At 43.4% G+C, this 25,012-nt stretch overlaps 1 protein-coding gene across 2 annotated transcripts in view; it reads right to left on the bottom strand.

Annotated features, from left to right (window-relative positions):
• Positions 1-24,739, bottom strand: part of kcnab1a (potassium voltage-gated channel subfamily A regulatory beta subunit 1a) — a gene marked incomplete at its 5' end in the record, with an annotated part of 108,142 nt that extends 83,403 nt beyond the window's left edge. Inside the window, one exon of one of the 2 annotated variants that reach the window (XM_083695671.1) lies at positions 24,441-24,739. In XM_083695671.1, the coding sequence (XP_083551797.1) occupies positions 24,441-24,739 (299 nt within the window). Of the gene's footprint in view, positions 1-8,606; positions 8,867-24,440 lie in introns of those variants that run through there. The other variant, XM_083695672.1, reaches the window with a different exon arrangement.
• Positions 24,740-25,012: the final 273 nt, after the last annotated feature.

The following is a 25,012-nucleotide window of genomic DNA, read 5'->3' as shown; positions in this document are numbered from 1 at the left end:
AAACTTACAAGATGAACAACTCTTGTGGCAGTTAAACCGGATCCGTTCAATTGAAGATACGCGCTGCTGTGCTCTAGCAGCGGAGCCTGCAGCTAAGCCGGTGCTTATAAACACAACTGACCCTCGTTTTTTCCCAAAATAATAATAATAATATTTTTAAAAAACAATCATGTTAAACAATAACTTAACCAAAAATATATAATACTTAGGTCGGACAGGTTTTGCCAAATGTAACTCAAAACTATCAAAAAAGGCACCAAGTCGAGAAAGAGGGAGATTAGCCTACCCAACAATGAATTAGGCTTATTAACAAAGCTTCATAAAAAATAACCAGTAACTCACATACAACTTCAGCACCAGTCTACTGATTTTTGTTGAGAAAGATGATGGGTCAGACGCGACCGCAGCCTGGTGACCGTCAGTCCAGCCGCCGAAAACACCCGCTCTGAGGGGACCGACGTTGCCGTGATGCACAGGTACCTCCGTGCTAACTTGGCAAGCCTGGGGAACCTTATTCCATTGATGCTAGGTTGAGACTGAGAGGAGGATGCACCGCCACTAACCAGGGTCGGATGCGCGTTGTTCAAGTGGTACATCATTTGAGTCGTGGCCGAGTTATACTTATACACAGCTTCGCAGTGTTTGCAGTTAACTAAATCATTTTTTAAAACAAAATGGTCCCACATCACACTTCGCCGTGACCTCTTCATGATTACTTTTGAAATACACGGAAACTCGCAGGTAACTGAGTAGGCCTGTGGCGTTTTTTTCAAATATTGCCCCCGTGTGGTAAAATTAAGCAATAAGCCCCAAGAGGCCGCGGGTTTCGCTGATTTTACAACAGGTAAGGGGAGTTGTTTGGCACGACGCGAAGCCTAGTTTCATCGACTAAAAAAATAATGTCATCGACGAAATTCTAATGATCAATTAATCGATCGTCGATTAATCATGCCCATCCCTACCAAGATAGCAAGTCAGTGGAGTCATGATGGATATGTTTACAGTGTGTTATAGTGTGTTTACTAATTTTGTTAATAGCTTATGAGTTGTTGTTTCAATTTGGATATAATGTTTCTCAGTTGCAGTATGCTGAAATGTGCAACTGACAGTACTGTATATGGACACAGCACGCTCACAAAGCAAAGAGCGCAGTTCGTGTCATTTCGCATTTTCTGCTCTGGCACTGTTTTTTGGCAACATGTTTTTCTTTACAGTTAATATTTATAACCCATACGCGGATGCCATATGTTTCAGTGTCATGCTTTCCTGATGATGTTACTTAAAGCCAGATAAATGGCCTCTGATGTAACACAGATAAGAAATTACTGTCAGTTTATTAAATGTGCAGAGTGCATTTGTTAATCTACAGGTGTAGGTGTATTGGTATGTGTGTAGACACTACCTTATCATCTTCTTGAGGGTTTCTCTGATACTTTTCAAGTGGCTTATGAGCACTTTTGGCATATTCTTTTTCTAGATTGTTATACTGTACATATTACAGATTTTCTCACCTGTTACAAGGTGATCTATTATGCGAGCTATTGTATTCATAATGTTTACTCATCCTTGAGTTATTTACTATGTTTGTACCTGCACAAACATTCAGTTCTGTTGCAGCTTTGCATCTGTCTCTTCAGACAGACCAGTGGTGACCCTTGTCACTGCAGCTTTATTTGACCATGCTTTACAGAGGATTATGGGCTTTATGTTAAACTCCACATAGCATTTGCAAAGCCTGCCTGTTTGAAGCCAGAACTAAATTTCTGCAGCACAATTTGTAGTCTCACTGACCCTGTATGCAGTGAACATTGCAAATCAATTGAGCAAGTATATATATTTATGTAACTAAACACATGATTTATGTCATGAGTTACACACATTCAGGGCATAAAATGTACTTTTTTCAAACCAACATTAAGGCAAAGATAAAAAAAGAAAAAAAAGATTGATGCATTGAAAATTACCTCCATTAAGTTTCAATGCCAAAATCTACCCGCATTTGGCGGTTGTTAATTCTTTGCCCTACACAGATTAGAGTTTTCTGAATTCTGATTTACTTTAAGTCTTCATTGTACTTTACACAGCACATATCTATGTTGTTTATCTCAAACCTTCTCGACATATGTTTAAAACAATTTGTTTGCACTTTTCATTCATAATCTTTTTTTGATTTGGAATCTTCTTTCAATAAGGTTACAATGCATAATTAAGCCTAGGGAATTGTTCCTGGGGACATGTTACAAACTTTTCCTTTATTTTTGTTTGCAAAGTAATCTCTTTCTCTCAAGAAGAGGGTAGTACATTTTAACATGCAGTGACATGTTCTTCTTTCCTATAGGAAAGTTACATTTGCTATTATTAAAATGCAAACTTTCATTATGCATCTTACATGGTTTTTAGAAGAATCTGTTTCCTCTGCTTCCCTTTTATATCCATCCTAATAACTTGATAGTATTTCAATTTGACCTTGAGTTGTTGTAAGGAACAAATCTTATCAGATCATTCAATACATCACCAATCTTATCAGATCATTATGTTCTTCTACTGATTGATCCTGTGTGTGTTTTGTCTGTGACATTATGGCTTTTTTTGCTGAAATGTGTTTTCCAAGGGACATTTGCATGTCAAGGACAGTGCCTCCTCACTTTGGTAAGAGACAACTTCTGAACGAGCACAGTGGTGTTACCATAATCACAAGGATTCCAACCACACACTGGACTGGAAGTGTGCTACCGTCAACAACTGCTCACCTCTTTTGTATTCATTTACAATGTTATTAAAGCCTCATATGATTTATTCTCACTTGACCTTTCTTGCTCTATTCAACCCAAATTCAATGATTCTTTGCACATACTGTAGTGTAAATTAGATTAGATTATTAATATTACTGAATGCTTTGTTATTAATGATACAGAGCCAGACTTCCCTGCCGAAGAGTTGAGTGGGCGAAGCAGTCCCGACCCTCCAAGCAGGCCATCGCCTTTGTCAGAGCTGGGGAGCAGCCTAAACCCACCAAAATACCATCTGAAGGCATCCTGATCTCTGCAAAGGACTGGCAGCTGTTGGTGGACCTCGAACGGCAGCTGAAGTTCCTCAACCATATTGCAGCCACCACCCTGCGACCAGACATTGTCCTTGTGTCTGAGGCCACCAAGCAAGCTGTGCTGCTGGAGCTGACAGTCCCATGGGAAGATCACTTGGAAGAGGCCTTTGAAAGGATGCTCTCCAAGTACGCAGGACTGGTCAGCAACTGTCAGCAGGCTGGATGGAGAGCGAGGTGTCTCCCAGTGGAGGTTCGATGCAGGGGATTCACAGCCCGTTCTTTAGCCAGAGCCTTCAGATATTTGGGCATTGAGGGAGAGAGGAAGAGGAGAGCCATCCGCAGTACCACCAATGCGGCAGAGAGGGCGTCAAGATAGCTGTGGCTCAAAAGAGGAGAGCCATGGAGTCATAAGTAGCTAGCCATCTGGACACAAGCTGGGGTCTGATCAGCCCCAGCTGGGTCACCTGGAGGAGGGAGTATGATGTTGAAAGACCCGAAAAACCCAGGAACATCACTGAAGATGTGTCCAGAGGCATCAGTGTATGTACACAGCTTAGTGTTAATTAGATCAGATTATTAATATTACAGAATGCTTTGTTATTAATAATTCAGAGCCAGACTTCCCTACCAATCCTTCTTATTGTAACTGACAATCTATAAGGCTCAGAATAAAGGTGGAAAGTGCACTCTCTATAAATCGAAGAAAATATAGCTAATGCTGACAGCTGACATTTTGAGACTAATTTTGTGTCTGGGAGATGATGATGATAGAGTCGGAAGACGAATAACGTCAGGCTGATTTTCTGCGTGTGCATGTCCCTCCCCATCCGTCTACTCTGTTTGAAGGCAATAAGCCTCCAGACGGTACAGTATGCCGGGAGCATATGCAATTTGTGGGAGACAACACGTCTGGCCGAGCGAGACTAACTGCCAGTAGCTGTCAGCTCTCAAAATAGACTAAAAAGTCATTTGTCTGCACAATAATTTCAGTGTTTACTTATGAAATGTCTTCCCACATCCCTTGAGGGGGAGCTGGCTACAGCGATATGCTGCACACTGGCATTGCTGTAGGTGGAGTCACTTTAATGGATGGAGATCGATTTTTGCCTATCACTCCCATTGCTCAAAACCCTGAAAGGGGTGTACTGTGCAAAGATGGTGGTGTGGTGGCTTCACAGCCTCTCACTGGCCAATGCATAGCATCTGCAATCTAGGCCTACATGATTGGTTCTACCCCATTGTTTAGCAGTCACCTACGTTAATAAAAATGTGTAGCCGAAAAGTCCTAGAAATCTTGTATAGTGTGTAGATTGATGTTGAAGATATGATGATAGAAGACAAACAAAACTCCAAATTAAATTCAACAGGCTTTGAAATACTTCTGCTGATGTTACATACCAAATAAACATTGGGATGAACAGTAGTTGGTAGTACAAAGATAATAATGATCTCTCAATGTCTCCACGCCCCCCCCCCCCCCCCCCCCCCCTCTCTCTCTGAGGAAAATGTTCAGTACGGACATAAATCCAACAGTGTGAGTGTACCACCTCTCCTTACATAGACAGACATCCAGAAATCCAAATGTCTGCAGTTCTAAATGTGTCCTCTGGCACAGACAGCAAATCAGGGTTCGTACTATAGTGGTGACTAGCGGTCATTGGTGTTCTATTCTATTGGGTCATTCAACCCCACTCCGTTCCACTGCAACTTCTCCCGGTCGTTGTTATAAATGAGGATATTTTCTCAAACCAGAAAGATAAATGGTATGATGAGTACTGTAATCATATGAAACACAATGTGCTCTGGTATTTGTTGATGGGTCTGACTTATCTGGGAACTCTGAAAGAAGTGTGTGCAAACATATACTTATACACAGACAATCTACTGTCATGTAGTCCTGCGAAGCCAGATGCAGTGATTTCACATTTGCTCCGCTTTACGAGTGATGAGAAGCATAGGAGCTTCCTGTTCTGAGCTGAGCTCATCCAGAGCATGCGAAAAATGGCAGAAGACAGAGAAGCAAGAGGAGAGAAATGCTTGTGCACAGTTCCTTAATAAGAACTGCAGGCCTTTCTCTTTTTCAGAAAGAGAGAGAGAGAGAGAGAGAGAGAGAGAGAACAACTATGAGGTCAGTCCCTCTCTAACCTTCATGCTCTACTAAATTAGCCAATCATTGTGTGTGTGTGTGTGTGTGTGTGTGTGTGTGTTGTTGTTGTTGTTGCACTTATTGTGCTACAGAATGCCCCCTCCCCCACCCCCCTGACAGATCACAGAGGCAGAGTGTAAATTACCATAGTCCTAACCCTTGCTCTAATCCTGACCCTAGACAGTTTAGATAAGTCTCGTAAGATGATGATTTAATCAGTCAAATGGACTGAGATATATCCAAGCTTCCCTACACACACACATCACATGCTCAACCCCTCCAATTCCCTTCCAATATTACTGTGTTCCTATCCTATATGTTATGAGGTTTCAGAGGCATCAGTACATTAAGTTGAAGGAATCTGAATCACAGCAATTGGTCCTGTGAATAGATGTCTGTCTTATGTTTTGAGAACATAAGATAGGTGGGGATTTTAGACAACAATGGCTCTGGGGTGTGTCACAGGACTAATTCCGTGAATTAGTTGTCTGTCCTCTTGACACAGGTCTTTTCAGGATATTACAAATGAATGTTCAAGTTTTCATCAGAGAGTCTTTGTGAGCTGTGGCTTCCAGTAAACAACTATTCTATTACACCTGGGGTATGTTGTTGCTCTCTCCTTGCAATTGTTTCTTTCTGTTGATTACTGATGTTGTATTTGATTCTTACTTGAACATTAATTGAGTATTGAATGAATGATAATAAATTATTCATTTGATTTATCCCAAATGTAACACTGGTGTCTGTCTCACATTCTTTATTTCGAGTGAAAAAGTGGTTTCCTACAAAATCCATATGAGTTCCCTTTACCAAGCCAACACATCAGAGACAACAGAACCAGACACAACTGACCAAAAACAGGAGGAAGGACATTCTACATCACCATTATCCTGTGCTCAGCATGGGGAAGAACTAAACGTGTCTTGTGAGTGAAAAGGGAACACTGAGCAACAAGACTCTGTTTTAGCCAGGAGGTGAACAATATCCCACAGATCATTCAAACACTATATATGCCATTTAGCTGACACTTTTATCCAAAGTGACTTACATTGCAGTGAGTGCATACATTTTTCAGTATATATGGTCCCAGCGGGAACCACACCCACTTCCAAGTGTTAGACACAGCTTACAAGTGTTACAGAAGACAAACTTGACAGACCTCTTTCAGCTGTTATTTATTAGTAAATATTATATGGCATTGACAGATTGTATGTCAACGCCAGATAGCCGCAGATCTTTTACAACTATGCCACCAACACCCAGCTGGGAATGATGTGGGTATGCCAATCAATAATCAGATAATTACATGGGACAGGAATCAATAGTCCAGCACTAGCAGGTGTTACATAACTCCAACATCAGAGAAACTGTCAACACAACAAGTTCTGTGATAACCTTCCACCTTTCTTCCAATTCCATTCTGAGTCTCCAGACCTGAACACAGCTCATTTGTTGCCAGAGGATTTTAACTCTACCCTAAGGAGTAGTGTCGACTTGGTTGCTCCTCTAAAGAGAAACTTGCCTTGTACAACCAAAACACACAAACCCTTGAGCAGGCTTCTAGACAGCTTGAGTGGAAATGGCATTCCACCAAACTGGAGGTTTTTCACTTAGCCTGGAAAGACAGTCTTGTCAAGCAGCAAGGTCTTCTTATTTCTTAAATAAAAGGCCAAATGCCAATCTACCTTATGTAAAAATGCACCCACCCAGTTTACGTGTGATAAATTCATGACATACTTCATGGAAAAGATTGAAACCAGATACCTAATTGCAAAAGGCACATCTGGATTAGATGAAACGTTACCCGCTTATTCCTCACCTACACACATAGTGATAGAACACCCCTCACACTCACATAGTCTGATAGCATAGGTTTACAGTCTCAATGGTGTGATCGAACACTTGATTAGAACACCTATTTATGATCGACGCAACAATCAACAGTGAGCTGACCACATTTATTTCACATAAACATTTTGCACAAATGATAGGCCTATGTCTTTACAACTGTATGTCCTCAATGTGAGCATTAGTAGCAACAGCATGACACAGTTCTCATCCAAATCAGAAAATGTAGGCTCAGGCTATGTTATTCCTAGCTCTGGGGAAAGAGATCTTACAAGCAGGCTAATTAAGCTAACTCTCGGCTGACAGAAACCATACTATAAATTAGCTTATAGCAATTACAATTTCTCACATTATGGGTGAGCTCACTAGTGATCTAAATAATTGACTAAAACATTTTCCAAAAGTTGAAAGTAATCCGATGGTAGCTATTGTTGTTTGTGCATGCATTAGTGAAGGATCATGATCATCTAGCAATATTAAGGGTCCCCATGTTGAATATAGTTAATAGTTCTTGTACCAGACCCATTTAAAGTTGCTGTCATCAAGCCCCTCTTGAAAAAGACAAATCTTGACCCTGAAACCCTGAAGAACTACAGACCTATATCCAATCTTCCCTCCCTGTCAAAATACTTGAGAAAGCTGAGCCCAACAACTCACCTCTTTTCTGAAAGCAAATAATATCTATGAAAGCCTCCAGTCTGAATTCAGGCCACATCATAGCACAGAAACAGTCCTTGTTAAAGTTTTTATTTACCTCCTCTTTGCTTTATTACACAGACTTGTTTGGTTCTGTGGGAAAATGCTCCAATGGCTCAGATCTTATCTGACCACCAGATTTCAGTTTGTTCACACTAATGATAAATCCTCTGACCACTTTAGGGTAACATGTTACCTCTTGTTAACTATCATTGCTATGCAGATGAAACCCAACTATATATTTCTGTGAAACCAGGGAAGTATCCCCACTAGAGTGGTGTGTGTGTGACATGAATGGCAACAAACTTCCTCCTTCTTAACTAAAAAGTGAAATGCAGATTTTAGGCCCTAAAAACCAAAGAACTACACTTACTGATCTGACCCTCAACCTGGAAGAAATCTAGGTGAATGATTGACTCTAATCTCACACTAGATATGCACCACATCAAGACCATCTCATGATCTTCATAAGATCCATCACTTCCTTTCTTTACATGATGCAGAGAAACTTATTCATGCTTTTGCCTCGTCCAGGTTAGATTATTGTAAAGCCTTGCTCACGGGGGGCGGGGTGCAGTGAACCTGCGCTCTGCAAGTATAGTGGGCGTGTGTGGCTGGGAAAGACAACGCTACGAGAAGGAGGAAAGAGAAGGATTCAAGCCACAAGTGTCGATGCAGGTCGTCTTACTGAAACCCAAACCATGGGCTAACAAAGCAGAATAATTGTTTTCATGGTTACCTGTAGGCCAAGCTGATGTACACTCAAACAAAGTCGTGTTCAGGAACTCCTGAACACACGCACACACACACACGCTTGCATGCAAATATACACACACACAAACGCACACACACAAACACCTAGGTATGTATTACCTGTAAGCCATGCCTGTCTGGTTTCTGACAGTGTCATGTATCGATAGCGAATGAACATTCAGAAACTCTTCCATCTGTTTAAGCTCTAGAGGGGTATTGGGTCTCAGTCCACCCCACAACATCAGAGGGGGATAGGGTCTGGTTTCTGCTGAGCCCTGTTGATAGAACCTCGCCTGGCCCTGGCCTCTGTCACTCTGCTTGGGAGTCGCCTTCTGTTTGGGGTTAGGGATATCCGAACAAGTCGCCTTGTACAGGTACATCTTTCTGACTTCTTTGCACTCTCTCTCTTTTTTCTCTCTTTTAGTCTGTCCCGTCTTCTGTGTGTTTTTCTTACACACATGTACGTGCAGCCAAATCCAGTTAGGCCCTCAGCCAACACACTGCATGGACCGAGGGCAGTGTCTGTGTGTGTGCTAAGTTCGTGGAAGGTCACAAAACAATGATTTAAAACAATTTAAATCATTTTTAAAATCAGCTCTCTCAAACATCCATGAGAAATATTTAACAGTTGAATATCCTTACTTAGAAGAAACATGAAGAGTGACTTCACTAACAACTAAGTTATATTATAAAACTATAATTATTATTCCAAGGTCCAGGTGAAGCTTGATTGAAGAGATTTGAAGAGATTTGTCAGCAGTCAGGCAGTCCTCCGTTGAAAGACAGGCTATTTCTCCAGCAAATAAACTATAGGCTGTATTACACGCACACACATACGCTCATACAGACGCTGTCACTTTTCTCACTGCTCACTCACTCTATCAGCCCACTTTGGTTTTGCTCTCTATTAAATGGCTTGGGAATCTGGGACATTTTACCCTCCCTCTCCCCACTCTCTCTTTATCTCCCTCCCTCTCTCCCCAACCCTTTACAGTATGTCCCACTCTACTTTTCTCTCTCAGTCTTTGATCTCTCTTTTACTCCCTCTCTCCCTTGCTCACCCACACTCATTCTCCCACTTTCCTAGCTCTTCTGTCTCTCTCTCAAGCACGCACACACACACACACACACACACACACACACACACACACACACACACAGTGGAACAAGGTTAGTAGCCCCTATTGTAACCTCTGCCATCTCTGGGGGTCTAACTATGACATCATGTCTCGTCCCCCAGTGAATTGCTGGAATGAGGAATGCTACTCTCCCATACCCTCGGTTTTCAGCAGAATGAGGAACCACACAGACACAAACACATGTGCGCACACACATACACACACACACCCTTAAACTTACACAACAATGTAAGATACAGTAACACCCGTTGCAACAGGATCTCACACTTAATTAGTATGAATTCAGAACACCAAATTCATATTAAATCTTACGACCCAGGTTGTATGAAAAGCTACAAATGCGACCGAGCGGATGTGAAAGGGACCATTTATACTGGCAATTCAATACGAAAGGCAGAACCTGGCAGTTCAATATGAAAGACAGAACACCTCATTAGGAGGTTGGTGGGGTGGTAACAGTGGTAACCCCAACTTGAAATCCCAACATCACTTTTTTTGTTGTTTCTGCTGTTTGCTAATGCCTTACCCTGACAACACTCTAACCATAACTGAATATTTAGTTAATATATATGCCATTTAGCTGATGCTTTTATCCAAAGTGACTTACATTGCAGTGAGTGACTGAACGGGATAAGAATTAAGACAATTACATTTATTCCCCAGTAAACTTTTAAAGACGGTTATGGACATGATAAAGCGGACACTACATCCTAGTGGTCACGTGACCCACTAAGACAAGTTAACATTACATTATATCTGACTCCAAAAGATATTTAATGATTAATAATGATTTGCTGATCCCTGTGTGACAGACACTCGATCATACTGCATCGTAGATTCCATTAAGAACACCCAATATGCTATGACCATGCATCAATTACAAGAAATCGTGAGCAGTTTACACATGGTACGATACCTAATGTCGATGACTTGAGTCTACGTGTTGTTACCTCTGCACATGAAAATTAGACATTAATGTGAACTCTGTGATAACCTGGTCACGATTATGTCATGCTGCTTTAACAGAACCTTTAGCTACTGCACAACATCACATTGCAGCAAAACGGAAGAATAAGAGTAGAGTATTGTTATGACTCTTCTGTCTAGAGTAAAATAAGGGCCTAACATGATACAGCAAGCATGCTGAATGTAGGTGCGTTGCAACACAAATGCTATGAACCAGGACTAAAATGCAAGAATATTTATTGTCCAAAGAAACGATTGCCACAAGGGAACAAGGTGACTGTGAACGTTGCCAAAGAAAATAACTTATTAAAAGGAAGTCCTAGCTACCTAACCACACAAGATCTACTATAAGCACATGAGGGGGGGGGGCACCCGTTCCTAGCCTAATGTTTATAAGAAAGGTGGCGGCGGCAGCGTCCGAGAGGCCGCAGAGCTGGCGTGCTGGTGAAGCTGAGACGCCGCGGAAACAAACCTCCGCTCCCCAGCATTCTACTTGCGAACGTCCAATCACTAGACAACAAGCTCTGCGAGCTAAGAGCAAGGATTGCCAAGAGACTGTAACATCATTTGTTTGACCGAAACCTGGCTTACGGAAAACACGCCGGACCAGGCGATTGTCCCTCCGGGGTTCTCCGTTTGCCACGCGGACAGGTTCACAGCTGAGTGAAGAAAGGGAAATATGCTTTGCAGTTAGATGAATCCACAGATGTATCAAACTCTGCCCAGCTGCTTGTTTTCGTCAGATACAGTTTTGATGGAAAACTTAACGAGGACATGCTGTTTTGCAGTGCACAGGCGAGGACATTTTCACAAAACTTGACAACAAACTAAAAGAAGAGGGACTGTCTTGGGATGAGTGCATCGGTGTGTACAGACGGTGCTGCAGCAATGCTGGGGAAAAAGAAAGGACTAAAATCAAGAGTCTTACAAGTGGCGCCCCACCTAAACTTGACTATCCACAGAGAAGCTCTTGTGAGTAAAACGCTCGACCCAGAGCTTAAAAGTGTTCTTGAGACTGCGATAAAAATTGTCAACTACATAAAATCACATCCACTCAACACCAGGCTGTTCGCCATTCTCTGCAACGAACTGGGATCGGAGCATCAGGGCCTGCTGTTCCACACAGAAGTCAGGTGGCTTTCGCGGGGAAATGTTCTCAGCCGCCTGTATGAACTGCGGGACGAGGTGCGCTTATTTCTGATGGAGCACGGGTCCCAGCTGACCACCTGACTGACCTTGACTGGTTAACAAGGCTGGCGTATTTGTCTTGCACTATTTGACAGACTGAACGGACTTAACATGTCATTGCAAGGTGAAAACACAAGCATCATGTCGCTGAATGATCAAATCCGCGCATTCAAGAGAAAAGTGGATCGCTGGACTGCGCGAGTTGAAATGGGCAGGATTGATATGTTTCCTGAGCTGGAGGAATTCATGGAGGAAAATGATCTGAGTGTTAACACTGTGAAGAAGTCTATCACTACCCACCTTCAAGCCCTCCTGGAACACTTTAACAAGTTTTTCCCAGAGGAGCAGCTCCGGATAAATATGACTGGATAAGATTACCATTCACTGTAACGACCGCAAGTCATCTGTCATCCGTCATGGAGGACGCACTGGTTGAACTGTCAAGTGACCGCACCTTAAAGACAACATCCACAGGATTTCAGTCGAGAGAGAATATCCACAGCTATCCAAGGGATGGACGTACTGACGCCGTTTGGCTCTACATACCTGTGCGAAAAGACTTTCTCGGCACTGACATACAGTTGTGGTCAGAAGTTTACATACACTTGTAAAGAACATGTATGTCATGGCAGTCTTGAGTTTCCAATCATTTCTACAACTCTTATTTTTTTGTGATGGATTGATTGAAGCACATACTTCTTTGTCAAAAAACATTCATGAAGTTTGGTTCTTTTATGAATTTATTATGGGTCTTCTGAAAATGTGACAAAATCTGCTGGGTCAAAAATATACATACAGTAATGCTAATATTTGGTTAAATGTCCCTTGGCCATTTTCACCTCAATTAGACGCTTTTGGTAGCCATCCACAAGCTTCTGGCAAGCTTCTGGTTGAATCTATGACCACTCCTCTTGACAGAATCGGTGCAGTTCAACTAAATTCGTCGGCTTTCTGACACGGACTTGTTTCTTCAGCACACTCCACATGTTCTCGATGGGGTTTAAGTCAGGACTTTGTGAAGGCCATTCTAAGACCTTAATTGTAGCCTGATTTAGCCATTCCTTTACCACGTTTGATGTGTGTTTGGGGTCATTGTCCTGTTGGAACACCCAACTACGTCCATGACCCAACCTTCTGGCTGATAATTTTAGGTTTTCCTGAAGAATTTGGAGGTAATCCTCCTTCTTCATTATTCCATTTACTTTCTGTAAAGCACCAGTTCCACTGGCAGCAAAACAGGCCCAGAGCATAATACTACCACCACCATGCTTGACGGTAGGTATGGTGTTCTTGGGGTGAAAGGCCTCACCTTCTCTCCTCCAAACATATTTCTGGTCATTGTGGCCAAATAGCTCAATTTTTGTTTCATCTGACCACAGAACTTTCCTCCAGAAGGCCTTTTCTTTGTCCATGTGATCAGCAGCAAACTTCAGTCGAGCCTTAAGGTGCCGCTTCTGGGGCAACGGCTTCCTTCTTGCACGGCAGCCTCTCAGCCCATGGCGATGTAAAACACGCTTGACTGTGGACACTGACACCTGTTTTCCAGCAGCTTCTAATTCATGGCAGACCTGCTTTTTGGTGGTTCTTGGTTGACTCTTGACCATCCTGACCAATTTTCTCTCAGCAGCAGGTGATAGCTTGCGTTTTCTTCCTGATCGTGGCAGTGACACAACTGTGCCATGCATTTTATACTTACAAATAATTGTTTGCACAGTTGATCTTGGGACCTGTAGCTGCTTTGAAATGGCTCCAAGTTACTTTCCTGACTTGTTCAAGTCAATGATGCGCTTTTTCAGATCTGTGCTGAGCTCCTTAGACTTTTCCATTGTAGCGTTTTTGGCTGAGTGTAATGAGTGTATCAAACGAGCCCTATTTAAATGGGCTGAAATAAGTCATCAGCTGTAGTCAATCATAATCACTCATAAGAAGTTAAGAGGCCATGCCACAAAGCAAATTTGATTGACACAACTTTCTACATCACCAAAATTGATAATTCAAGGTGCTGTATGTATATTTTTGACCCATCCAATCAATCCATCACAGAAAAATAAGAGTTGTAGAAATGATTGGAAACTCAAGACTGCCATGACATACATGTTCTTTACAAGTGTATGTAAACTTCTGACCACAACTGTACACAGATACATACTGTACATACAGTGTACACACACACACACACAAAGAAGATGGCAGAGGCAGCTGTGGCTATTGTCAAGAAGATCAGTGGAAAAACTGATCCTGTACATCAGCAGGAATGTCAGCTGTGCTTACGTAATGCTGGGGTGTGTTTATGGAGCATTTTAAGATATTCACAGACACATTCCCACACTCTCTCTCTCTCTCACACACACACACACACACACACACACAGACACACACACACACATACACATACACATACACATACACACACACACACACACACACACACACACACACACAGACTCACACAGTTTAATGACCAAATTAGTTTTCACACTTCATACCCCAATCCCAAAGGAGCTCAGCAGTGTTGACATTTAGGGTGAAATATCACTGAGTGGAGACGGAAGAAGCCTACTGACATACTAAAACGTTACCATTGGCTTGACTAATTTTCATCCTCCAAACAAGCAAAACATCATTCCTTATTCCAGCAACCATACTGTACTGTAGCTTGACTGATTAAACACTAACTATTCACAGAATAGAATAGAATATTTATTTGTTTATTTTTATTTATTTATTTCATCTTTAATTACACAGGGGAAACACACTGAGACCAAGGCCTCTTTTGTAGGTGCATTTGTCCACAATATTTACACAATAATAAAATACAACATAGTTCAATACAGAAATCAATACATCACCCTAAATTGCCCAAGCGGCACCAGAACATCCAACTGAAATAATTTCTGTAGATTGTTCCAGCGGTGAGGTTCACCATAACTAAAAGCGGATTTACCCAATTCGGTGGAGACTTGGGGAACCTCAAGAGTTAACCTACTCTGAGAAAGGGTTAGGTCATTTATGTTCTTGAATTTTAATAATGAGGCTAGGTAAACCGGGGGTTTATGCAATAGGGCTTTATACACAAAAAGGGAGTAATGAAGAGATCTACAGGATTTTAACGAGGTCCAGCCAACCTTTTTATAAAGTATGCAATGATGAGTATTAAAACTATCACCTGTGATAAAGCGAAGGGCATTATGGTAGATGGCATCCAAAGGTTTAAGAGTAGTGGCTGCTAGATTTTGGTAGATGATGTCACCATAATCAAGTACTGGCATGAAAGTTGATTGCACAATTTGCTTTCTGCTGTTCAGGGAAAGGCACAATCTATTCCTATAAAAGAAGCCCACCCTGGTCAATCATGGGGGCAATAGTATATACAGCAGTGTCATCGGTATATAGATGCATCTTACAATTATTTACAGATAATCCAATATTGTGATGTAAAAAGAACCGGACCAAAAATTGATCCTTGTGACCCTTTGTTATGTCCAGAAAACCTGATTTAACACCATCAGTTAAGACACACTGTGTTCTGTCCGTTAAATAATTTTCAAACCATCAACATGAACCATGAATAAGAATGTACCATGGCTTTTAAACAAATTAAATCATAGATAGATAGATAGATAATGAAAACACCTTATTTTTAGCTTCCTGCTACAAAAAAATCCTTGATTGTTTGATTCTATTCTGCTCTTCTGTATTTCTTAACCAGCATCACTTACAGGATATCACAAAACACTATTTTGATTTAAATAATACTGAGAATATATCATTTGGTGTTTGGCATCAGTGTCAGCATTCATAATCATGAATCTGATGAAAGCATCAACAATTCCACCACAAAGAAACATGTTTTCTCTTTTTTTTCTCTGTCTCTCTTTCCTGTCCTGGGCTCCCATGTTGAGAGCAGTCACTTACTGTACCACTGAGTGTGTCTGCAGGTGAGTCACTGACAAGAATACCCAGAGAGGGGGGGGGGGGGGGGGGGGGCGGAGAGGGAGAAGCACACTCTGGGGACACCATTAAGCTCTGGAATCTGCCCTCATGCCCCATGAGAGGCCAGGGAGAGGCACAGAGCACACCACTCTCTAGTCAAAATACCAGAGAGACAGTTCACTCCCCCTCTCTCTCTCTCCTAATTTCTCGCAATATGTGCTTGCCAACTTCTGTCCTCTTCCTCCCCCATTTCTCTCCTAATCCCCTTCTCTCAAGAAACATCTCACTGTTTCTTCACACCCAAGCTATCTCTCCCCCGTACTCTGAAACAATTTTATCTTTCTTACTTTCCTTACTTTCTCCTCCCCCTACAGTATTTCTCACTGTCTATCTCCCTCTTATCCTCTATCCCCTTTTTCTCCGCTTCTCTCTCGAAAACTCGAAAACTGTATCTCCCACTCTCTTTCTCTCCCCAGTCACCCCTCTCCTTCCCACTCTCCCTCCTCCCCCTCTCTTTCCCCTCCCCCCACCTATGTAAGATTCTCCATAGATTTATCTGGGCCTGCAGTAATCATTTGACTAGTGATCAATATAGGCCTGTGGGACTGTGCTTGTTAAGAACAGTGGAGTGGCCTATATACTGCCTTCTTTATTTTTCACTGACTGTCTATATCAGTGGTCACAACACTGCTCCTATTAGAACTATCCCTCTGTAATGCTGTAGCTACTACAGTGTTTGCAGGCTTTTGTTTAAGCCACCTAAAGCAGCTAATTGAGGTCCTGAGTTGAATCAGATGAGTTGGTGCAGGAACCATAGGCTTCTCTATTTTTCCTTGTTGTCTGTCTGTGTTTGTCGTGCTCGCGCTGAACTGATGTCTGCAGTACGAGGAGGCTACCAGGGGAAATGAATGAGGAAGTGGACGCCACGCAGGTGACAAGTAGAGCTGTGTGGAATCTGAGAGCAGAGGACAGATACATTGGTACTTCGCGCATCTGGGAGGTTTTTGCTCCACTGAGTAAGGGATGTGAAACTTCCTGTGTGTTTTCCCCTACATTTTTCTCTCTGAACCATTTTGCCAAAATCATTGAAAGCCATTATTGCCTGCAGGTCACCTGCCGTCTATCTGTCTCATTCAGTTCCAGAGGCGGGGCCGTGACATCGCAAAGCAGTGTTCCAGACTGGGCGTGTTACAGGCTGTGTGGCTTCCTGGAGATAGCCAGACAGAGACCTTCCTTTTTTATTTTTGTGGGGATTGTCCCAATTGTCCCATACCAGTGTCTCACAGTGTTTAGTGCCATTCATCATACTATTTATTTACCTATGGGAGACTACCTCCTATATACACAGGAGCTGTTTAGCCGATGGCTTCAATCAGAACCGGATGGTTCCGCCAAGGATGAATCAACACTCAGGAACCAGTTCATTAAAGGTCTTAAAGAGGGCACTCTGAAACAGGAGCTCCAGAAGTGCGTGCGGCGACAGCCAGGGATGACGTTCACCCAGATAAGTGGGGAAGCTGAGTGACTGGCCAGGATGGCCTCCTACAGGTGGCGACCCAGCCCCCTTGACCACTGCAGACCTGAAGCAATGGAAGGAGAACATGCTTGCTGAATTATGGCAGGAGATGAAGGAGCAGCTAAGCACTATGGCAGAGACCCTGGTAAGGGAGGTCAGGCAACAAGCGACTCATTCAGCTGCCCCTCCGCAGACAAGAGATGAGCCGAGGGGACAAGTTGCAGGCACTATGTTCCCTTTTCTAATGGCAGAAGAACTCCATTCCAGTGGTACCGGCAGGGTAGGCCCATCTGTTTGGAGTGTGGACGGCCTGGCCACATTTAACACTTCTGACCTACCTAGAGAGATGAACAGGCCCCTTTAAACAGGAACCCCTGACCGAGCAGTCGGGGATGCAGGCACCAGGCAGTAGGAAAGTCCTGAGAATTCTGCTGTTGTGGGAAACTGCCCTCATCTAGAAGTGGAGGTAAGCGGGATAAAGATACCATGTAAGTTAGGTATGGGGTCACATGTAACAATATCTTCATTTCTTCCAAAAGTGGCTAGGCCACCTCCCCATGCAGGACTCTTCAGAACTCACTGGCTCACATTGAAGGCAGCCAATGGCCTAAACATCCCCTATGTTGGCTATACTGTTGTGGACATTGTTGTGGGAGGAGTGCAAGTCCCAGGGAAGGGGGTAGTGGTAGTCAAGGATGACTGTCTGGGGGCAGACCAAGGGGTCCTAGGGATGAACGTTATAGCCCAATGTTGGAAGGAACTCTTCTAAGGCGTTACCCAGAGTGCCACTGGGATTAACCACCACGGGTGCAGCTGCCAGGAAGAAGTGGCAGAAGGCTTTTGCTGTGTGCAGTAGAGTCATGCAGACCAACAAGCCTGAGGGGGAACCCGGTACTGCATGCCTGACGATTGACCGCAATGAAATCCCAGCCAGCAGTGAGAAGTTGCTGTGGGCTAGAGTTGTTGGGGGGAGCTCCATCAGAGACACTTATGCCCTAGTGGAAGGTCCAGGTAAGGGGACTGAATGGCAGGTTGCCCGCATTGTTGTGAGAGTACAGGGAGGAAGGCTACATCTGCGACTGCTGAACTTACATTTCTATCCCCTTGAGCTCCCAAGGCGATGCCCACTGGCCACACTCTGAGCCTATACATCTGTGGGGAGCAAGACCTGGTCCTACATGCCCAGACACCAGGTAAAGTTCAGGTGGATATGCAGACAATCCAGTTGCAGCCTGATGGACTCTCCCAAGTAGACATCCCACCAGTAAAGGGTCTGGAGCCACTGGTCCAGTGTGTTCTCTGCCCATGAGGAGGATTTTGGTAAGAGTGATGCTGTCCTACACCATATTCCCACAGGTACTGCCCCCCCTAGTTGAGAACGATACCGTCCAATCCTGCCCAGCCTGTACGCAAAGCTCAAACAGCTATTGGCAGGTATGCTAGAGTCTGGAGTCATCAAAGACAGCACGAGTCCCTGGGCTGGGCCAGTGGTTCTGTTAAAGAAGAAGGATGAGACCTGGAGGTTCTGTGTGGATTATCGCAGACTCAACGCCCTGACCGCCTCCCCCGCATCGAGGAATCCCTCACCTGCCTAAAAAAGGCCACTTGGTATTCAACCCTCGAACCTAGCCAGCGGGTACAGGTAAGTGGAAGTCGACCCCCAGGACAGGGAATAGACTGCATTCACTTGGGTTTGATGATTGATTATAAACATTTTATTTCCTCTTTCTCTAGGATTGCTACCCCTCTCTATGGCTTACTGGCTAGCACCACAAGACGTCCAGTGACCTGGACCCCGGCGTGCCAACAAGCCTTCGACCAGCTTAAGGGCTCCCTGCTAAGCGCCCCAATCCTGGCGTATGCAGATTTCAGCAAACTGTTCATTGTCTCCACTGACGCCAGCTTGGGAGGCCTTGGGGCAGTGCTATCGCAAGTTCAAGGTGATAAGGAGAGGGTTCTTGCCTATGCTAGGAAGAGCTCTCCTTCTGCGAAGAACTACAGTTCATTCAAACTTGAGCTCCTCGCCCTTTTCTGGGCTGTGACGGAGAAGTTTCAAGACTCTCTGTGGGGGGCGTAGTTCACAGTCTACACGGGCAACAACCCGCTGGTCCACCTCGATACTGCAAAACTCTGTGGAGCAGCGCTGGGTGGCCCAGCTGACCAACTTCCAGTTTAAGGTGAAGTACCGCCTTGGTCACTCTAAACAAGATGCAGATCTTCTCTCCCAGTTACCCAGCACAGAGGGGCAGGTGTGTCTGAGCCATGAGGCGCCTGAAGAAGGACAATGGAGACAATTGGAGATAGCAGAATCTGAGAGCAGAGGACAGAGAGAGACATTGGTACATCGCACATCTGGTAGCTTTTAGCTCCACTGAGTAAGGGTAATGTAATGTGATACATCCTGTGTTCCTGTTTCTCTCTGAACCATTCTGCCAAACCATTGAAAGCCATTAATGCCAGCAGGTCGCCTGCTGTCTATCTGTGCCGTTCAGTTGTAGAGTTGTGTTCCAGGCTGTGTGGCTTCATGGAGATAGCCAGACAGTGACATTCCTTTTTCTTTTTTTCTTTCTTTTTTTCTCTACTATATGTTTACTTGTCTGTCTTTCCCTCTCCCCAATTGTCCCATAGCAGTGGAGTGTCCCTTTAGAGGGGTGGGCAGAGTAGAGCAGGGCCAAGGATGGGTCCCCTATTGTGTGTAGCACCAGAGTGAGGTTTATAGTGCTTTTCACCAGACTAGTTGCAGTGCCTTACCACAGTATCTCACAGAGTTTAATGCCCTTCACCATACTATTTGCAGTGTCTTCCCATAGTTTAATTGTTTGGAGTGCCATCCCAGGATATTTCACAGTGTGGAGGTTGTAGTGTGCCACTTCTGCATACTCTATAGTAAGGGAGAGGGTAACCTACCTGCCAGGAGTCTCTTCTGTGCCCACGTAGTCCGGGGAGTGGTGCAGTCTGCTGTGGGAGGTGGAGAACGGACCCTATGAATTTTATGCAGTTGTAAATCTATTATTTTTGTTATAAAACTTACCTGTGAGCATACTTACCTGTCCTGGTCTTCTGTGTTGAGTTGTTTGCTGGAGAACTTTAAATCCTGTGTCAGGTGGAGTAGTCAGGGTTCACTCTAACTGTGACACCTCTGACTTGTGTGCGTGTGTGCACACTATAGGGCTCAGAGGGAGAAGGAGATTGGCAGAGACACAGTTTGAGAGGTATTAGAGGTTGTCTCCCTGCGTTTCCAGGTCACTCTAAGTGGTAACAATGTAATGATTCATCTGGCATAGTACCTACAGTACTACAATCCTATACAGCTAAGAATCAGTTTCATAATTACACCTCTTTAACCCATCTAATTAAGACACTTTGGGAAAAGGGATTAATCAAAGGCAGACATTTTACCCACTCAGTCAAACTTCACTCAGCTCAACTTCTTTGAAACCCCATAGCCTCTTACAAGATACATACAATAATGCAGATATACCGTTCTCACTGTGTTGTGTGAGATTCAGTAGTGAAGGTCATGTGCAGGGCTAAAAGTTACACTGATTTACTCCACATTGTTTTATTGGTCCTCCATTGCTTACATAGCAGCTCAGACATGCGCACGCACACACACACACACACACACACACACACACACACACACACACACACACACACACACACACGCACACACACTGCTGCTTTGCTATTGCACCTGTCAATCTGTCACTCAAAGTATGAATGCTCTGCATCCCATTTTATGACCCAATAAATGAAGTGTATGTGAACTCAGGAGCACAGAGAGGTGTTGCCAAAGCAACAACCACATTGTACAATAACAATAAATAGGGGGCTGTTGCTCTGACAGCTAGCTTAGTATAGTCCTGCCGTCTAAACCCAACAGAGATGCACTTACAGAATTTGTAATCAGCTGCTTAAACATGATTGCTGTGTTCTCAGGTCTGTGGTTTAAAGCAAGGGTAAGTTTAACCTTTATCTCAATTGCAATGTATTGCAAAAGTCACCAAACCTTTCACTAGTGGTCAGTGAAATTGTGTATTAGCTTAATCCATCCAAACTGATTGTTTAACACTAGTCGGATCAAATGGACATCCATGGTATCCAATAATGACACCTTCCCTGACTTTTCAAAATCAGGGAAGGCCAACATCTCCAAGTCATATTCTGCAATTAACACCTGCCCCCAAAAGCAGGTGCTCCCTCACCATAGCTTTTACTCTCATCATGGTGAATTGAAATTTACCTTACAGTTATGAATGACTTACCAATTTCAACCATAATGGCTCGCACACATAGACAGAAAGACAATAATAGTTATTCGCATGATCAATGCACGATTACATGTGAATAGAAGCAAGCGTGCACCTAGCCTCCAAAGAAAGGACACCCGCTTGTCAAAACACAGTTTTTCTCTCAGTCTATTTAGATCTTGTTTTCAATGAGCATCTTATAATATATCCTCCTGTGTGTGTATGTAGGCTACAGTATGTGTGTCTGCATAAAGGCCAGTGATATTGATAACAATACCAAAAGTGGGCAGTCAATGTATAATGATGTGGATAATGGATCAGACATGGATCGTGTGTATGCATGTGTCTGGCGTGTTTATGAAAATGTACCTTACATTTGTGAATGGCTTACGCATTTCAACCATAATGGAAATATCAACAACATAGGCAGACAGACTATAGCAGTTATTTGCATGATCAAAGTGATTACATGTGAATAGAAGCCAGCACAGTGTGCACCTTCATCACACCCATATTTCAAAACATAGGCTTATTACATTTATTTTACTAAAGCCATAATTTTGCTCTTAGTCTCTTAGAACTATCATATTTTCTCCACCTATGTGTTTATGTAGGGTACAGTAGCCTACAGGTACAGTGAATTCGGAAAGTATTCAGATCCCTTGACCTTTTCCACATTTTGTTATATTACAGCCTTATTTTAAAATTGATTAAATTAATTGTTTTCCACTCGAAGTTCAGGTGCACACACCTGTTTATATAAGGAGTGAGGTTCTTTTCTAAGCCTCTTGTGTGTTTCCCAAACTCACTTGCTTTGTTTTGCCTTGTGTCATACTTTAATGTTCTTTATTCCTTGTGCAATAAATGAAATAATTTTTTTGTGTTTTACACAGATTTTGATCACGTTGCCAGGTAAAAAAAATACTGTGGAATAAGGACAGGGTAGTTTAATTGATTTTACCTATAGAATACAAGTAGATCATAGCGTGGGAGAGGAATTGAACAACCAGTTGAACAGAAAAATAATTTATTTCACGCATGCAAATCACTTCGAGGGCGCGTTAGGGTTAGTAATATACATTACCATTGTACTGTTAGAGTAACTGCATGGTGTAAAGGCAAATCAATGTAAAGTCTTGCCACATGCTACTCCTTGTGCTTACTCAACCTTGTCTTTTCTCTCCTTTGTCTTTAACCATTAGTGATTGGAAAGCTGATATCCCAGTGGAGAGCAGGGAGGAGGAGAGGCAGAACTGCAGTCCCAGTGATTAGGAGCTTTAGGCTTGAATGATGAGAATGGGACTCAGTGGGATTGGGGAGAGAGGGAGAGAGGGGAGGGGGAGGGGGAGGGGTGGAGAATCCCCATGTCCTTCAAGAGTTTCATTGTGCTGAAGCAGAGATGTAAAGTGAAATGAGGAATGAGAGGGGAGAGAGAGAGCAAGAGAGAGACACATGATATATATTGGCATAAAAAATAAACTTCAGATATGGACTGATGCACTCAGAATATGGAGTATTTTGACCAACACCTTTCTTTCAGTGTCTCCCCTGTCACAATCACTCACCTGTCACCTACATTTTTTTTACATTTACATTTTTGACATTTAGCAGATGCTTTAATTCAAAGCACACATCCAAAGTACATTTGTCTAAAGTAAGTGAATCATCTATACATCAGTCATCATAAGCAAAAATCTATGCTAGGACCAGGTGCCATTGGCAGTCCCAATGCTAGAAAAAGGAAAGATTCTTATATTCTTTTTCTTAAGATTCTTTTTTTTTTTTATTATTATATTAACAGTAGTGGAATTGTACACAGGGGTAGTGGGGGGTGAAGAGGTCTTAGGAGGGACAGTCAAGATGTAGCCTGAATAGATGAGTCTTCAGTCTACGACAGAAGATAGATAGTGACTCTGCAGTCCTGACAGCAGTAGGAAGCTCATTCCACCACTGGGGCGCCAAGACAGTGAAAAGCTGTGACTGAACTGAGCGACCACTGCATCCTCATAGAGGATTACAGCTGGCTTCCAAACAGAAGCAGCACTTACACACAAAATATTTTAAAGAAATGCATTGTCACGCATTTACTGCATCCAGAAAAAAATATGAATAGTCATCATATTATCAATAATAACAATAATATAACCAGCCCCAAATAATACAACCTGCCCCAAAAAGTGATGGAGGGGGTAGCAGAGTAGCAGGTTCAGGTGTGTGCTGGTCACAGTACTGCCTGCCTTTCACAGGAATGTTCTAAAGAGGGATGTGGTGGGGGGATTGGGGGGGGATTAGGGAGTGGGGCATGCCATGGGAGTGTAGAGGTATAGGAGAGTGAAAGGGAGGAAGAGGAGATGGGAGAGAGACGGGGTGTCTCTCTCTCTCTCTCTCTCTCTCTCTTTGACATTATTTATTTGTCATTCTTCTCTCTCCCCCATATGTTTTGTCACCATGGAGTTAGGGAGATGTCAACACAGAGCCTAACATAGCAGGACATATGCCAGTCAACCAGATATCACCACCATGAGCATGGTTTATAGCATGAGCTCTACATGAGGAACAAACAGCAGAATTGGCAGAACTTTAAGAGAAAGTGTTTAAAGTGAGTAAACTGATATTCAACTCTAATAATTACATATATTACAAACACACAGACAGACAGATACAAACACACACACACACAAACACACACACTCTGAGACAAGTGATAACACTGAGATTACCACATGGCCGAGATGGATGTGGATTAAAGCTTTTGGCTTTCACTGTGTGCATGTGTGTGTGTGTGTGTGTCAAAAGGGTGATCTTAAGCAAATTATGATAAACCAGAGCAGCATATGAGCTTACTGCTGCATGAACCTACCAACCCCCCCCCCCCACACACACACACACACACACACACACACACACACACCCGAATCACACACACACCTGAATCACACACACACACTCTTTCACTCACCTATAGGACATTCCTGTTGTGTGTGCCACTGTGTCCTCCTTGCCCAGTCCACAGTTCCTGAGGTACCAGGTGGTCTCCATCTCTCTGATTAACACTGTTCTGCGTCTCTGAGGCGCCTGGGGCCCCTGCTGGCCTGGTGTGGAACTGTGCCTGTCCCGGCCGACATCCTGGGAGTTGCGGAGGGATCGTGTCCCACTCATAGATGCGACTGAGTGTTTCCGGTGGGAGGGGGGGCCGTTGTTCCCGCCTGCCCCTCCCTGCCCCCCCACTGTAGCCATGCTGCTCCGGGCCGCTAGCATGACTTCGCACAGCCCCCAGAAACAGAGAGGGGAGGGGGAAAGGTAAACTTAAGAGGGTAAGGATGTGGTACTGCCGCTTTCAAATGTCTTGCAAAGCTCTCTGTCTAAGTGTTCGCCTCAGCTTCAGGGGTAGTCTCTTCGCCTATCAGTCAGACTCTAACTGTCTTTGTGTCTTTTTGACTTTATCTTTCACATGTCTCTCTCTGATGTTTTCTCTATTTCTCTCCCTTTCTTTGTCTCTCTCTGTCTGTCGACTCTCATCTCCTCTCAGGT

The sequence above is a fragment of the Argentina silus genome (genome assembly GCF_951799395.1).
Source record: "Argentina silus genome assembly, chromosome: X".
Lineage (NCBI taxonomy): Eukaryota > Metazoa > Chordata > Actinopteri > Argentiniformes > Argentinidae > Argentina > Argentina silus.
This window is presented reverse-complemented; position numbering and strand designations above follow the sequence as displayed.